This window comes from Azolla caroliniana, unplaced genomic scaffold (genome assembly GCF_043228905.1).
Source record: "Azolla caroliniana isolate FFs.n. ecotype wild unplaced genomic scaffold, voAzoCaro1.0.p SCAF_4, whole genome shotgun sequence".
In the NCBI taxonomy this organism is placed as follows: Eukaryota; Viridiplantae; Streptophyta; class Polypodiopsida; order Salviniales; family Salviniaceae; genus Azolla; species Azolla caroliniana.
This window is the reverse complement of record NW_028230439.1, coordinates 7,422,042-7,439,183: the sequence shown is the minus strand read 5'-3', so window position 1 is coordinate 7,439,183 and position 17,142 is coordinate 7,422,042. Positions and strand designations below refer to the sequence as shown.

The 17,142-nt window shown below is 36.9% G+C and overlaps 2 protein-coding genes across 2 annotated transcripts; both read left to right on the top strand.

Moving 5' to 3' along the window:
• Window positions 1-265: 265 nt before the first annotated feature.
• On the top strand, window positions 266-1,171 carry LOC147865009 (ATP synthase subunit beta, mitochondrial-like). Its single transcript, XM_087318596.1, has 2 exons — window positions 266-570; window positions 1,025-1,171. The coding sequence occupies exons 1-2, from the start codon at window positions 313-315 to the stop codon at window positions 1,169-1,171; spliced, it is 405 nt and encodes a 134-aa protein (XP_087174722.1). The 5' UTR covers window positions 266-312.
• An 11,437-nt stretch (window positions 1,172-12,608) lies between these two features.
• On the top strand, window positions 12,609-14,066 carry LOC147865008 (arabinogalactan protein 16-like). The gene is made up of 2 exons (XM_087317698.1): window positions 12,609-12,877; window positions 13,725-14,066. Exons 1-2 carry the CDS (start codon window positions 12,730-12,732, stop codon window positions 13,826-13,828), a joined length of 252 nt encoding a protein of 83 aa, XP_087173824.1. The 5' UTR covers window positions 12,609-12,729; the 3' UTR covers window positions 13,829-14,066.
• Window positions 14,067-17,142: the final 3,076 nt, after the last annotated feature.

The window sequence follows — 17,142 nt, the reverse complement described above, 5'->3', positions numbered from 1 at the left end:
CGATAGGTATGTTGCACTTCTTGTTGTGTTGTTTTTTTCAAAAGTACGTTTTTTTTTCGTAGAATTTTAGCTTTGTCATAACTCATCATGTGAATTCCCTCAATCATGTGAGGGATATACAGTATTTTCTTTGTGGCGTGGGCTGTTGTTGTAAATGCCCAACAAGTTTGGGTTGTTTTTGCCTAACAAATATCTATTTGATTTGATGATTTGTATCCTTTTGAGTCTCATATTTCCCATCTTTTCTTGGCATCATAGATTTCTTAACTTGGTATCTACCTAGCTGTCGAATCTTTACATTCAACATCTCGCATGCTTTCACCTCACATCCTAGGTGAAGGACACTATGATTGTGCTCGTGGAGTGCAGAAGGTCTTGCAAAGCTACAAGAATCTTCAAGATATCATTGCCATTTTGGGTATGGATGAGCTTAGTGAAGATGATAAGATGACAGTTGCTCGTGCCATGAAAATCCAACGATTTTTGAGTCAACCCTTCTATGTTGCTGAGGTTTTTATTGGCTCACCTGGAAAGTATGTTGACTTGAAGGAGTGTGTTGTTGGTTTTAAGGTTAGTCTGACCTTTATTTAACCTGATCTCAATGTGGGTTGTTTGGTACATATGAATGATGACTAGCATAGTGTTTGCTTTTGTCAAGCATTTTCTTATTACGATTAGGTTCATTTTGGTTGACATTATCTAGCACAACCCTAATGTAAAATCTGGTTTCAGTTTGATTGTCTCAAGGGTAAAATAACCATGTCTCAATTCTTTTCAAGTTTAAACCCACTACAGTTGTATATGTTAATATCAATATATAAATAGATTTTTTAGGATGCCAAATTGGTAAGATGTAAATGTGCTTGTCTTCATAGTGGGTGTTTTGAGAGTGTGAACTTCCTAATGTTGTGGGTCCAACAATATCTAGCACCATCTTTGTAAACACTTTCATGTTCTAAAAATAAAATCCATCATAGGAACAAATGACGTAGCTATACACTAAATACTTTATGTATATTTGTAGGGTGTTTTGGAAGGCAAATTCAATGACTTTCCAGAACAGTCATTCTGCATGGTTGGACGTATTAAAGCTCTCTTAAGTAAGTATTTTCTTAAGAGATGGTTTACACCATTCAAAATCTCACACTTTTTTGTCAAAAGTTTGTTATAATTGATCATCAAACCATGACTCAATGAAGAGGAATAAATTTGAGAGGAACTTGTTTGGAAGGACTTCCCTTCAAAAGAGGGGTTTTGCATGGATCCTATATGCATTGTGTAGAAGAAACAAGCTGCTACTACATATTAAGAAATTGAGCGGAGTCAGGATAATAATGATTTGTTCTTGTTGTTGCTACTGAAGTGGATGATATTATCTATTGTCTTTTTACTTCATTTGTTTTTGGAAATCACGGTATTTTGATCATTTCATAATTTTGCATTCAATGGTTGGGAACCATAGTTTTTTATTAGTGTTGATTGACTATTACTGTTATATAAAAAAAAAAGTGGACAATTTGTTGACTGGCAAAGACTTAAAAGCTGGATAAAGTCCAGAATGGGAAAGGGATAATTATTTTAGAACTAGGAGTTGTTATCTATAATTATTATATTTTGAGAAGCGAATGGACGGAACCAGAATCGATATGCCGATCCGGATTCAGACCGATTCGTGGCAAGTTGCCGGTTGGCACCGGTTCGTAACCCAAAGCTGGTGACCTATAAAAGGACCCAGTTAGATTGTAATCAAATAGCGGTTTATTAATGATGTTCTACATCTTGTTTAATCTTTGAAGCTTTAGTTAATTACCGTTATGTGCTTAATAGAATCTATCTTACGCGTGTATTATGATCCTTAACCACGCCGATTAGTAGCCGATTAGGAATACATTTGTATCACGGTCTACGCCTACCCCATTTGCACCACCCTTTGGTGAAGTGTCTTAGAGGGACACCCTGTGTTACAGCTAGTCCTGCCCCAAGGAGTAACACAGTTTTTGGCGACCACGATGGGATATCGTAACCCAGAGCAGGTGACCTATAAAAGGACCCGGTTAGATTGTAATCAGATAACGGTTTATTAATGAAAGTGTTGTTGTTCTACATCTTGTTTAATCTTTGAAGCTTTAGTTAATTACCGTTCTGTGCTTAATAGAATCTATCTTACGCGTGTATTATGATCCTTAACCACATCGGTTAGTAGCCGGTTAGGAATACGTTTGTATCACGGTCTACGTCTACCCCACTTGCACCACCCTTTGGTGAAGTGTCTTAGAGGGACACCTTGTGTTAGGGCTAGTCCTGCCCCAAGGAGTAACACAATTTATTATCTTGACATAGCATGTGTTTCAATTAAAAACTTGGTAGTGTTATGGATTTTACCTCAAGGATTCGACAATTCTACATTTTAGCTTGTTGATTTCTTGTTCAATAACAAAACCGTAAAAAACCTACATAGCCTTGCCTTGTAAAGTTCATCACTTGACCGTTTTTCAATGGATACTACCCTAGCTCTACTAATGTTTCATGTGCGTTTGGTTTGATCCAATGGGCTGAACACCACACAGTATTTGTCTGTGAATCTTGTCTAGTGCTTTCAAACAAATAGTGTTGTATGTGTTGATAATAAGTGTTGTCAGTGAGTGGAAGTATATCTTGCTTCTTGACATCTTGGAAATATTCTACCATTGCTAGAGAGCTGTTAGGAGGCCAAATCTCATACGAGCTCCTAGTAGTTCATTCATGTGGCCATATATTAGAGCCACCTTTGATTTTGATACATTTTCTTTATTAAAAACTTTTATGAACCAATTGTGAGGTTGCAGTTATAACTGTAGATTGTAAATGGTTTCCCAGCTTTACTAGTGTGGAAATTGTCATACCTCAAGTATGTAAGAAGTCATGTACATATTTTTGTACTATTTAGTGATAGGCCTGCTCAATTTTCCCTTTAATGCGTGGAAACTTTTAAGATGGAACTCCAGCCATGGAATCCTTCGTTACATTGCATACATAGTTACAATATTACAATATTACAAATATTTTTTAGGAAGGTAAATAAATTTCAAAGTCTAGAAGTATTTAACGTACTATATGTATTTTATGTATTTTATAAGTATTTAACATATTAAAAAACGTATTTAACATATTTTTTAATTGGGAGGTATTATACCTGTATTAATACTTTATATATGTATGTTATCTATACCGTACTTAACGTACCTAACAACCATGGGTCTGACGTTGCTCACACCATTAGAGTCGTCAACAGATCCATGCACAACCCAGGCCAATTGCATTGGAATGCAATCAATCATGTATTCACATACCTAGTGGGCACACAAGACCTTAGCATGCTCTTCAGTTCAAACAAGAACCTAGGCATAGTCGATTACACCGACTCAAACTTTGCGGGTTGTGTGGATAGTCGAAAGTCAACAACCAGATACTGCTTCAAATCCGGCAACAGAGCGATTTCATGGAAGTCGAAACTTCAAGAGTGTACAACCACCTCAACGACTAAGGCCAAATACGTAGTTGCGTCTAATGTAGCGAAAGAGGCTCTATGGCTCCGTCAGCTAGCGTGTACATTTCGACAAGCCGACCCCAATTAGGCTCTAGTTGTCTATAACGATAGTCATGGTGTTGTTGTTCTATCGAAAAACCTGGTTCATACAACACCTCCAAGCATATCAACATTCGGTATCACCTTGTTTGGGACTGTGTAACTTTAGAGAAGCTCGACCTCGAGAAGATCTCCACAACCGACAACATATTAGATGGGATGACCAAGTGTCTCGCAGCTGACCGATTGCAGTCACTTCGGCACTAGATGGGCTTAAGGAGTATTCAATCCAATCAAGTCGGACAATAGAGATAGCTTCGAGCAATCGGCCTTGACATCCAAACAAGGTGATTCGGCTTTTGTTTCCTCTCGGTCATCATCGATTCGACTACAAACCGATCTAGTCTAGCATCTCTTTGTATAACCGGTATCTTCTGTTTCATATTACAAGTCCCTCCTTAGTGTATAAGTCCATTATGGGGGAGTGTCGAATACGAGTGTCTAATGGTCGTATTCACATTGTCCCCTTGGATAGACTAGGTTTAGGACAATTCTGTAAATATGTCAAAGGGAAGTTGCCCTAGCTCAGTTAGTATATAATTGACTTTGTAACATAGCTCGTAAGGTTGTTGCCTCCATTCTATTGTAACTTTGAGATCGAATAATACAATTACATATTGTGTACCAAGACATATTAGGACCCTCTCCCACTCTCTCCAAACTATTATGATACCCTCGATGTAAAGAGACTAGGTAGGTATATCTTAGAGCTAAAATAACATAGGGAGAATAAATTACAAAGTGTTAACCATAACCCTTTTACTATTCATCAACTTGTAACTAGTGTAATTTTTCAGGAACAAGGGGAGACGATGAATGTGGATACACTTATGCCGCTCAGGCTCTCTCTTGAGGAAGCCGAAATGCCAAGAACAAACAACGCCCTCGGATGTTGGGCTTCAAAACAAGTCGACACGGAGTAGAGAAGATTAAGAAGATAAGGGAATGTGAGCTACGTCGACTAGAAGCTATGGTTGGGGTACCTTTTACATTGGGACCACGAGCCACATCCACATCGAAACCCTTTGACCTCCCACTTCTCTTCGAGAGACTTGGATGGAAATGAAATTAGGCCTAGTATAACATCATTTTCATTGTAGAACATGTTTTTTATATAGAACATGTTTGTTATTTTACTAGAACTATTTAGCTTAAAACTCTATTCTTATTTTTATTTTTTACTTTCAATGAATGGGTAAATATCCCATTTTTTGTTGTAAACCATTTGTCTCATGGGCCAATTTTGGCATTAGAAGAAGTTAATATATCTTTCTTTCTTTCTTTCTTTCTCACTCTTTCTCTTTGATCTTGCTCTACCATGATAACTTAGTGATCTAAGCATAGTTGTTGTTCATGTTTCCACACTGACGGTCTCATACTCCAACAATTTATAAAAGTTCTGAGATTGAATATCTCTAGAATATACCTGAGAAATATCTCTAGAATATGCCCGTTTAGAATGCCGTAGAATATTTCTAGAATATACTAAAGAGTAGAATATTCTAAATGTTGTATATGTTAGACTATACAATATTAAACCATATACAAGTTTATATATAACTTAAGGGTTTCCATATGGTTTATCTAACATTATGTAATGGGTGTGTTATAGGTTAGAGGTTCGATTCTAGAATGTGACACAAACGAACCTCAAGACAGATCGAGGATCCAACGAGGAGCACAGGAGCAAGCAGCGAAAAGCAAATGATCGACCAGAGACCGAGACTCAGAATCCGACACAAACCAATCTGAACCAGTTGATCCAATCGACTCAAACAAGCCGACCCGAACAAAGTACGATCAGGATAACTAGTCGAATTAGGCTAAGCCCGACTTTATCTCTGCAGATTCGGCTAAACACCAACTATCTAGTATGTATACAGTTGTAACCTAGATTGATTGATGGTGGAGATAACCCCAATCACTAGTATATGTAGGAAGAGTAGCCCTTTTACCAGGGAGTTTGTTGGCATAAAAGACCGACTCCTTCCACTTTGTATCCTTAGTGTAAACACGTTCAAAAGTTAGGGCTTGATTATATAAGCTCAACTGTATCATTGTAAAGAGAGAGAGAGAGTTACAGAAGAGAAAAACTAGTTTCCATTAAAGCTTACACTGTCTACCTTACTTGCTTCTTGCTTTTGGTCTATCGAGCATACTCTGCTTCTTTGTCTTGTCCATGTTGTTTGGTTGACACATTACCTTGCAAGTCCTCACATCTTCTTGTACATATTATATACAATAGAAGGTCAAGTTGGGGCTATTAGATAGTGAAATAACTAATATTTCCCAAGAATTGGGTAAAGTCATAAGTAAGAAGATGTCTTTGAGCTTGTCATCAAAAGCTGGTAATCCTAAATCTTGTCGTTGGGAGAGAGTACTTGTGAATAACGATAGATGCTTTGTTGCACCTTCCGACTCATCAAGCCTCATATTGTCAAGTTTTCTCATCAAATGCACCTGATTCACAAGAGTAGTAGTCTTGTAAGTTGTCTTAAGTTTCTCCCAGACTTGACAAGCATTAATCAAGCCCTTTATATCTACAAGAATCTCATCAGAAACAACCATTTTAATATATGTAATGGCTTTCTTATTCAGAGTTTTCCATGCTCTCTGGTTTCTTTTCCACGAGAGCATATTCACAATCTCTCAGAAAGAGGATGCCCAACATAGGCTCTTTCCACAATTCGAAACCTTTTCCATCAAATCTCTTGATTTCAAAGAGGATTTCCACTTTAATTGAAGTGGAGACCATTGCTCCCAAGATTTATGACAGATTTATTCAGAAATTGAGTAGAATATAGATAGGAAAGGGTTTGAAAGAATTGAAAGAAAAACTGAAGAGTTTTCTGTTGATTCTGAATCTAAAAAAACGGCAGCAAAGCAAAGGAAAGAAATTTGGATCTGATACCAATTAAAGGTAAAGAGAGATGTTTGAGGGAGCTGCCATTGAGGATGATGTATAGCAAACAGGACTATAGTAGAGATGAGAGTACAAAAACACAGATTTTGGTGTACCCAACCACCTTAATTGGTACATGAGAAAAAAAGTTATTATATTAGTTAACCCAAAAAAGGTGTGTTCACATTACAAAAGGAGGTGTCCTATCTAGGTGAACAATGTGTTCACATGTACGAATAAATACCTAATTTGTGAACTACGAACCTTTACACCTTACACAAGAAAATCACGTGGGAAAATCCCGGACCTTTTTCTATAGATAATATGTGCTTTGATACCTACAGTTAGAGTCTAACTATTTAATTACGCAAAATATAAGGAATATAGGCCAAAGAAAGGAAAGAGGGTTTCCAAACCACCCGACCACCCCTTAGCAATGGCATGAGACAAACCCGGATCTTCTTGATGTCCCATACCATCGAGGTTGATGTGAGTCGTACCTTGGGTTTTGCGAGGAACGCATGTGCTTACCATAAAAAAGCCATAGTCACACTGTCATAGTCTCGACATAAATCAAGCCTACTTTGATAAGAAGGTACTTAGGTTCCTTATATAGGCGAAAAACCCAAATGCGTTCACACTTGACTGCTTTATTTGAAGTGGTCAAGTGAACACACTTAATAGTTATCCCACACCATAGATTTGAATATTACAATTCATACCCTCATTCCTTTCAAAATTAACCCACACATACTCATCATAAGTTTAGGGAAAACTACGAAAAATCTACCTCATGATCAGTTATGGTTATGCACGTAACATAATTTGTAAGGATGAAGCGCGAGGATTGAGTTATCTCAATTTTACTGAGGGAGATAACTTTAGAGTGTTTCATCACATAGGTACTTTTTATAAAAAAAACAACAAAGTGTGAAACACACACAAGGGCGTAGAGTTTGAGCTTGTATAAGAAGGCTAGCTACCTTCATGAAGGGGCATCTCTGTTACTTTATGTTTTGAGATAGAGACTTTGATAGTGTGGCAAAGCTCTAGCTTTATACATGTGTGCCTCCTTTTTCTACAAATCCAAGGTATAATCCATGTTTGTACACTGGTGGAATGGGACACTTGCTAGGGGGTGGTCAGGTGGACTAGGGTTATTTCTTCGTTATTTTCCTCTTTAATTTTGGTTAATGTTAATTATGATTCTAACAAATTCCTTTGATATTATAAAGAAGATTTAGCACACATGTTGTAATGGAGTAGCCTTAGGCATGTGAAAAGATTATTTCCAAAGGCTCATCTTGGCAACATGCACTATAAATAACAATCGGCAACGGTTTAGTTTGAACCGAACCGAACCGTGAAACCGCGGCTTAACGGTTTCAGCAGTTCGGTTCGGTTTAGTTCAAGTTCGGGTTTTTTTTAACGGTTTGATTCGGTTTCAATAGTTAGAAACCATGGTTTAACGGTTTTCTTTTAGTTTAAAAAAAAAATTTAATTTAATTTAAAGAAAATTGTTTTTAAATAATCTTTTCATTTTCATGCCTTATTTTCAAATTTTGGGAAAAATTTTAAAATTTAAAATTTAAAATTTGACCTAAGCTTAAAACTGAAACCGAACCACGAAACCGCGGTTTTACTGGTTTAATGGCTTAACGGTTTGAAAAAAATGTAATGGTTTCGTGGTTTGGTTCGGTTTCAAACCGTTTCGGTTTGGACCCTCTCAAACCGAACCGATCCGTTGCCGATTGTTAACTATAAATCCAACATAAAAAATCATCCATGCAACAATTTACAACATTTGGATGTATAGGCAAATGATTGAAATCATGAAAAGATCTTGGATAATGTTCAATATGATGGCCATATACATAAATAAATTATCACAATTTCATGCTTACACACTTCATTTTTCTCACATTTACATGAAATATGCATCGACAATATTTTGATGACTTGCTCCTTTGAATGCCTTTACCAAATCTTCTTGGGTCACTAGCACAATGACAACCATATACTTACCTTTGGGCATGCCTTTTTGCAAGCATGTTGTATGGTTTGTTTGAATTTCAACAAGCATATCATGTGCCATACATTTATCTACCTCGTATATTCCAATGGGACTTTGTGATTGTATCTTATTTTCTTATCCTTTGGCCCAACTTGTCCATTTGTGTAGCTCTTTGCATTATTTGGTAACAACATACATCAATGACAACTTTTACGTATGATATTCTATGATTTTGAAGATCCATGACCCAATGTTTCTTTACTTGTCAAGAGTATGGTTGAGTCCAAGATGCATTGACTCAAAATGTATTTATGTAACTATTTGTATCCACTGGTATTGTGAAGTTATGCGTGTACATGTGCTATTTGAGTGGGACCACAAGGAACTTGAACCAAAGAGGACGAGTGACTCGAAAGCTCGTCAAAGTTGAAAGATCCTAAGAGTCAAAAGATCGTTAGACAGGAAGGTTCGTTAGATTCAAAAGCTCCTAGGAGTCGAAAGGTCGTTAGACTTGAAGGTTCGATAGAGTTCAAGTGAAATCAAAGTCAAAGATAACCCAAAGTCAAAGGCATCTCAGAGTTGAAGGTAACCCATAGTCAAAGGTAGCTTAGAGTCGAAAGTAGCATGTTGAATCAAAGGTAATCCAGAGTCAAAGATAAGTCCAAATCAAATGTAACACAAGGTCAAAGGCTCTGCAAAGTCGAAGGCTCTATAGTCTCGAAGGTAAGTTGAGAGTCAAAGGTTCTATAGAGTCGAAGGTATGTCAGATTCAAAGGCTCTTCAAAGTCAATGGCTTCTTTGACTTGAAGGCTCGTAAGAGTCGAAAGCTCCTCAAAGTCGAAGGTACTGACAAGCCGAACAACAATTTATGTGCGAGATTAAGATTAAAACACGTTATTAGCACAAAGATATTATGAATAGATTTTATAATATTAAGTCTAGACTATCCCCTTTATAGGTTGAAAACTTTGGATTAAGAAAAAATTCCCTTTATAAAGTAGGGTTTACAAGATTTTGGGGAAAATGATTACAATATTGGTAGTTTTTCAGAAATAAAACAAGACTAAGAACCCTGAATTTCACAAAGAAGAAGAAAATAAAACCCTAAACAACATGTATGTTGAGGAATGAGGAGGAGAAGAAGAAGAAGAAGAGGAAAGAATAATTGGGAAAGATAAGTTCATGAATAGAGCTTAAGGGAAAATCCTAGAGTTTCAATGCAATGTCCCAATGATCGATGACCATGTCGCCTCTTTGTGATGTTGGTTTTACACGCCCTCTTGATTCACTACCCTAGCTTCTTTGCTTCTCAATCCATAGAGCTTCACCAAGTTAGATCATTATAATGAGGTTAGAATATATGGGTTAAATGTTATTACCGTATTGGATATATGGGTTAGACAATATTTACTAGGCTAGATCATCATACTTGAGTTAGACTATATGGTCAGGTTAAATATTATAGTTGAGTTAGAATATAGTTTTTTTTTTTTTCAAGAAAGATACACCTTAGTATATTACTTGAGAAATGTACATATAGAAAACGGAAGGAGACATTTCATCTCACCTCTATTGTAATACAAAAGCTACTACCAACATATGATGAAACAGATGATATCATATAAGGAAAAAATGGAGCACAATCTACAAGCTATCCAATAAAAAAGGAGGTATGGCATAATTCCACTTCATACCAAAAGTCGTATCTGAAAATAAGTGAAGCCCTCGCCACCATTTCTTAAAGTCCACTTGACATTGCCTTTGAGCATCGGATGAACCCTATAGATCATCATATTGTCCACGTTTGGTCTAGACAAATAACCACAAGAATTCTATAAGCATATTACCGAGATGTATGTGAGCATTATTAAAAACAACCTTGCATCTCATTTTCCATATTGTCCACAAAGCTAGTGACGTAATAGTACGCCAAATAACCAGATTTTCAGTTCTAAACCGTGGAATAAAATATGGAAATGAAGTGAGATAGATGTACCCATTGGAAAAGTGAAAAACATGAGAAGCATGCATACTTTCGTACTTCATAACATCTGCATGAAGGACTCCGCATAATACTGCACCCCACGAGAAAGTAGAACGAGCATAATGGTGTCTAAGTAATAAAAACAACTTACTCCAGAACTGCTTGATTTTGGGACATAACTAAAACAAATGCAAAATAGATTCCGTAGATGCACCACAATGCATTCCACAAGCATATTGTTGATTTTGCCTCAACCAATCACCAACAGGAAGAGCATAATGGATCAACAACAAACGAAAACAAATCACTTTTTTCGGCAACTGCATACTCCACAACCATTTCCAAAATTTTGTAAGTTGTAGTTCATTCACATTATTTTGAGTTAGAATATAGTTACCACGTTAGGCCTCCAAGTAAGAATATATTATTAATTGAGTTAGAAATAAATGGCATATGATTTGCACTTTTATTGATCTACATTGATCCGATGGTACAAATTGCATACAAAATCCCAAAGCATACGTTAAACCATCCATTCCATAGATCACCTTGCTACCCCCAATTATTATTTGGTTGTAGATAGACAAGAGCATCATACTTAGATATACACCAAAAAGGGTGAGCACATATATGCATGCACATTATTTTCACACACAATTTTTACCACAAAATCTTAAACCCCCTTCTTACTACGAAATCACATACATACACGAAAATATGTTTATTTGGTCCCATAGTTCAAATTTGGCCTTGTGGACATGAAAAATCTATTCTATTCTTTGGACCTCTCTTGTCTAGACTTGTGAGGGGAAAATAATGGAGAATGTGAAATTAAAACTTTTCATGACCATAATTTTTTATTCTTGTAGAATTGATCCCTCTTAATCTTCATGGATAACATCCTCTAAAGTTTTAAACTTCACTTAGCAATTAATATTTGAAAAGAGTATGTATACGTAGCACAACATAATTGTTTGTTTTTATGATATGAGCTAGAAAATTGCCCTTTTCCAACGTTGTCATGGGGACTTGACCACCTTCCCTTTGGAACAAGCGCAAGAAATTTTCATTGGAATTTGAAGGTGCATTTTGTTGGGCTTTACACCTACTTTCAGGAACCTCGGTCTAGATTCGCTATAATTCGAGCACCACCTCTAGCACATGAATACCCCACCCATGAATGCGCCAAGATTCCAATCGAGAGAGTAGAGCAACCTCCATTTTCTTAACATTTGGAAATGGGGGGTAAAGTGCGTCAAAGAGGAGGAGAGCATCACTCCACTCCCTAATGTATTGGTGAAGATTCCTTTAGTGATCTGGCATGAGAGAGAGAGAGGTGAGTGTGATGGGTCCACAAAGCTCAACAGGTGATGGATGCAAGCGCACATGAGGCATTATGTACAACAATGATGATCAATTTATTTACTTTTTGAGAGAGAGAGAGAGAGAGAGAACAAGGGGATGTATGTGTGAGATGAGTTCCTAGTAGCCGCAATGGGGAGAAAGTACGCGAGCATGCCAATGTGACCTGGGGGGGGGGGGGGGGGGGATGACAAAGGTGGGCCTACGTAATCGTATCGTCGACAATGGGGAGGCAATAAGCATGACCCGAGAAGAGACCTACCTACCAATGCAGAGGCACAAATAGGCAGACAGACAGACAGACAAACAAACAGACAGAGATGGCAAGTGGTGGTGGTGGTGGGCATGTTTGCATGTGCCCATATGTAAAGCCAATTGAAAAGGCCCCCCCCCCCTTGCCTCCAGGGGGATTAAAAAACAACAAAACCCAACTGAAATGGAAAAACAAAAGCAAGTAAAAGCGGAACGGCCAAAATCAACGGTAATTCCAGAAAAGCAAAAGCTGGATTGTCATGCCTTGACCCCCCCCCCCCCCCCCCCCCCACCCCTTCTTTTTCCATTTTCTTTTAAATTTTGTATCTTTTTTTGAAAAAAACTCCATTATTTATGCAGAGAAGAGAGAGCTGTCTTCTCCCCCGCCCCCATCTATCCGCAGAAGAAGAAGCAGCAGCAGCAGCAACACTAGAAAAGACAGAGAGAGAGATAGAGAGAGAGAGAGGGAAGGGAGAGAGAGCAAGACTACCTTCTTCTGCTTCTTCTTCTTGCCTCTCATTGTCTCTGTAGTTTCTGTCTTTTCACCCCCTCCTGTGTGCTATTTGATTTCGCTTCCATCCTTTCTGGCTATGGCGACCCCCAAATCCTCGTCGTCTCTCCTCATCTCCCTACTTTTCTCTCTCCTATTCTTCTCCTTCTTCTTCCTCCACTTCACCTCCATTGTTTCTGTTCAAGCCCAGCCTTCTGCAGCTCCCGCTCCTTCTCCGACTAGCGATGGTAAATATATCTCTCCCTTAATTTCTATCTCGGACAAAGAACTCCTGTTTTTTATAATCATTACTGAAAACATGGCAAGTATCTATTTTTGCTCCTTTGTTTTTCTCATTTTTCTTCCTTAATCTATCCATTTCTTCTGTTTAACACTCTTTGTTCCGCATCTGCTTCATCCTCCTCGTCCTCTTTTTCTTCTCATTTTTCTTACCCCTAATTCATACAGTAAAGCATCTATTCCTTCGTCTATTTTTTCCTCTCTTTCCTTTCTATTTTTTGACCATTATTTTATCTCCATTTTCCGTCTTCGTCTTTACATTCTGCTTATTCCAGTGGCAAGCTTCATTTCCTTCTTGTGTTCTCCTTTGTCCTTCATTACCTTGTCATATTTGCTCTTTTGTTTGATTTCATTCTGCACAGATCTTACTATATTGGCCAATATACCTCTCTGCTTTATTTAAAGAGCCCTGCCTTCTTCTCTTCCAACGGAAACCTGGAACTTGCTCTCTGCGTTATATTCAGATGTGGATCACTCCTGAAAATTTTAAACCGGAGCACCTATCCTCTTCGATCATTCATTTGCATACCTCGCAGGCGTAGATTTTCTTAAAACGTCACGAATTCTCACATCTGCGCCTTCTATATATTGAATCGTATTTTCCCACTTTTCCTTCTTTGATCGACGCTCGCGTATATATTGTTTACTCTGCTTGCATTCCCTTTATACATATATAGAATGCTGCAATTCTATTTTCCACACGGATACTGCCAGATTCCTGTTTTTAGTAGCTTTATAGTTCGTTAAACGCAGATATAACGATCTAACGCCATTTTGTTCTGTGTTTTTTTGCAGGATCAAGCATCGACCTTGGCATTGCTTATACGTTAATGTTTGTGGCTCTCGCTGTCACATACCTCATGCATCCCATCGATGCATTCCCATTCAACTTGTTTTGAAGGGAATAATATCTGGCAATTGAGATCTGATTCTTTTTTGTATATAAACATGCCATACCTTACTCCGACCTATCCGTTTTCTCCTCTTCCATATCGTCTTTATAGATTTGATCATCTACCTTGTATCATCAGTTTGTAATGACTCTACCTACATTCATTTTGTCAGTAGATGTTAGATCTACCATTGGTTTATGATTATAAGAGCTTGTGCTTGAGATTAATGGATCTTTGTTTGCTACATTTAGCAGCCGTTTGAGAGAGAGAGAGAGAGAGATCCTATATACGATCATGTTCCGAGATATGTTAGATCTATGATTATTAGCATTTTATGAATCTTGTTAGCCACATTGTCATCTGGGATAGAGGCATGCGGGAAACTATTTTCAATCATTTTTTTTCTCAGCAAATGATAGATCAAAATGCTTGTAAGAAAGAAAGCCAATGTACTATTTTGTAGCAATTGTTATCATCCTCATCGTTAAAATTTAAGAAAAACATGCCAATGTCGAGATCTCAGTGAAAGCTGTGGGTTGTATTATGTTCCAAATTACAACGTAGTGGTTATTTTGCATTGTGCCAATGTCGAGATCTCCAGAGGGATATGACATGATTCTGCGTTTAAGCACAGTTATGTTGGAAATATGGTGCACTACCGTTTGATGAGATGTTGCTTCATAAGAAGGCAATGGCAATAGATAGATCATTCGAGTTTGAATCATGATGTGTGCATACATACTTAACATGGCAACCACAGGTTAATGTGAAAGAAGGTCCCTTGAAATACAACATTGTAGAATGTGTTGCATGAAACTTATACGGCTTCATCACACCTTACTTAGTTCAGGAGTTTACTTCTTACATTATGTGTTCTTTTTAACTCTTTTAATTGAGGTTAGTTTATTCTTTGTTTATACGTACTGTGGGAACAAAATATGATGGGAAGAAAACATAACAGTTACATGCAAAGGGGTAGACATCCGGTACATTTACACAGGGTGATGATGGAACAATACCTGAGAGAAACAGAGAAATTTGCTGTAAGCTATGAAGACCTACATAACAATAAATTGCATGTAAAAAATAAGACACTCCTTGCCAATAAAACTGATAAAGTCTTTCTTAATCCCTACTTTGGGATTGCTATGAAGACCTACATAACAATAAATTGCATGTCAAAAATAAGACACTCCTTGCCAATAAAACTGATAAACATGATAGTGCAGTAAAGCTTGTTGTTCGAAACATTGAGGTTTGTGGCTTTTAGTCTTGATTAGGAGAATTTTGATGCAGATTTAATTGTAGATATTCTTTGCAATTTTTGTTTAAGATTGTGCATCTTCGTCCCTACCAATTTGATGCTAAAAGGATACCTTAACATATCACATCGAACAACCCAAGGGGTGTTAATTAATGCCATTACGTTTTGGAAATGCTAATACATGTGGGGTTTACAATATGCCTTCCAAAGTAGACTACTCAAAACAATCAAGAAGTATATCATGGTGAGCACAACATTCCTAACAATATTCGGCTTTAGATGATGGTGTAACATGTCATATCCCTCTGGCAGCCATAACAAATCCACTTATATCCCAGTGACCCACCATGTGACTTCATTTATTTCACTTAAATGAATAGCTACTTCCAATACTTATCATAAATAATTAGAACATTGGATTGTTTCTACCATACAATGTTGATCAATTATTTGCTTTTTTGTGAAGTTAAATTGTCCCCAAGGGGAGTTGTCTATACATTGATTCGAAGATAATGAATAGAATATATACAATTTTTATTATACTTTTAAATTCTCCATTAAGGGGAGTTGTGTCTAGATTGGTTGGATGGTAATGAATATAATATATACAATATATATTATGTTTTTAGATGAATTATCATCAATAGGGTGATGCACAGCATTTATGGTTCGGTTGCAAATCTGAACCTCATTGTATATGTATATATATCTCTTGGTTCCTAATGTTCAAATGGATACAATGTGTTTATTCCGCTGGAGAAAACATGTAAGCAACAAACAACAATCAGTTCAATAATTTTGGACAGGTGGATAAAGTTACTTGATGAATGTCATTCTTCAAAAGGTGGCGTTTTATCTAAATGCACTTGGTTTAAAGCTGATCACTTTGTCTATGCAACAAAAATGTCACCATCTATTACTCTCTAGAAGCATTCCCTTCACAAAACACATCCTACATAGACCACATTTGCAAACTTTTGACGTACACGTTTGCACCTACAAGTATGTGTTCTTAATGTTGGCCCCTTTAGCATGTTAGTTGATATTGAACTTTTTCTTAAAATAATGCAGTAATGAAGGGAGAGGGAGAATCACTATGTAATAAAATGAGAGGATATCAAGTTTTTGGAAGGAAGTCTAAGCTATAAAACATTTAAAGTGCATTGTAACCCTACCCTAACACACACCAAAAGCCCTTCCAAAGAAGGTGTGTAGGACATACATTATTGACAAAATAGAAAGTAAAGAAAAATAAATTTATGATACATACAGAAGAAGAAGAAAAGTTACATGATTATTTGAAGACTATAATTGAACCACAATGGTGTGATAATATTGTGGTCTTCCCTATATATATACTCCTAATCTTATGCATGCCCACCACATACTTATGATGCATGCTTGCAACTTGATGACCAAGATTACTAGTTGTAACATAAAGTGTCACAATCATATAATCATGTACAATACTAAATAATCTATGGTGTTTTTATGCTAGTGAAACCGTCTTTCCTTAGACAACAAGTTTCACTAATTACAATAGACAAATTGGGACTTGGTTTATTTGTATATTGGCAATAAAACAAAATCAGGACCATTAGAAACATTCTCAACTAAATCCCAAGTTTGATTGCTAGACATATAACTGAACTAATCAAGAGGGTAGTATAATTTGTTGTACATTATCTTGGAGTCTAAAACAACATCGACTTTGAACTCTAGTTCAACAAGTTGAACATGCAATGGATGTGGAACTCAATTCATAATGAGATTAGAAGCATAAGTTTCCAGCAATGAGACATGGAACATTTGGTGGATATGCATACGAAGTAGAAGATCTAAATGAAATGTCTTTGGTTTGCACAAATATCATGAATTGTCCAAGACATTGTTTATCTACCTTTTCACATGGCCAAGTGATATTCAAATTACATCACTATAACTACATAAAATCCCCAACACAAAAATTTAAGTTTCTCTATGAAGAGTTAGGTCAAGATAAATCTACATGTCACTCATGGCTCGGATAAGAGTGGTTGTTTTATGTCTCACACTA

Bases quoted from the DNA above. Each gene is read 5' to 3' on its own strand.
- LOC147865009 (XM_087318596.1), top strand. From the start codon at position 313: ATGCTTTCACCTCACATCCTAGGTGAAGGACACTATGATTGTGCTCGT. The intron at 571-1,024 runs GTTAGTCTGACC...GTATATTTGTAG, and splicing joins AGTGTGTTGTTGGTTTTAAG to GGTGTTTTGGAAGGCAAATT.
- LOC147865008 (XM_087317698.1), top strand. From the start codon at position 12,730: ATGGCGACCCCCAAATCCTCGTCGTCTCTCCTCATCTCCCTACTTTTC. The intron at 12,878-13,724 runs GTAAATATATCT...GTTTTTTTGCAG, and splicing joins TCCTTCTCCGACTAGCGATG to GATCAAGCATCGACCTTGGC.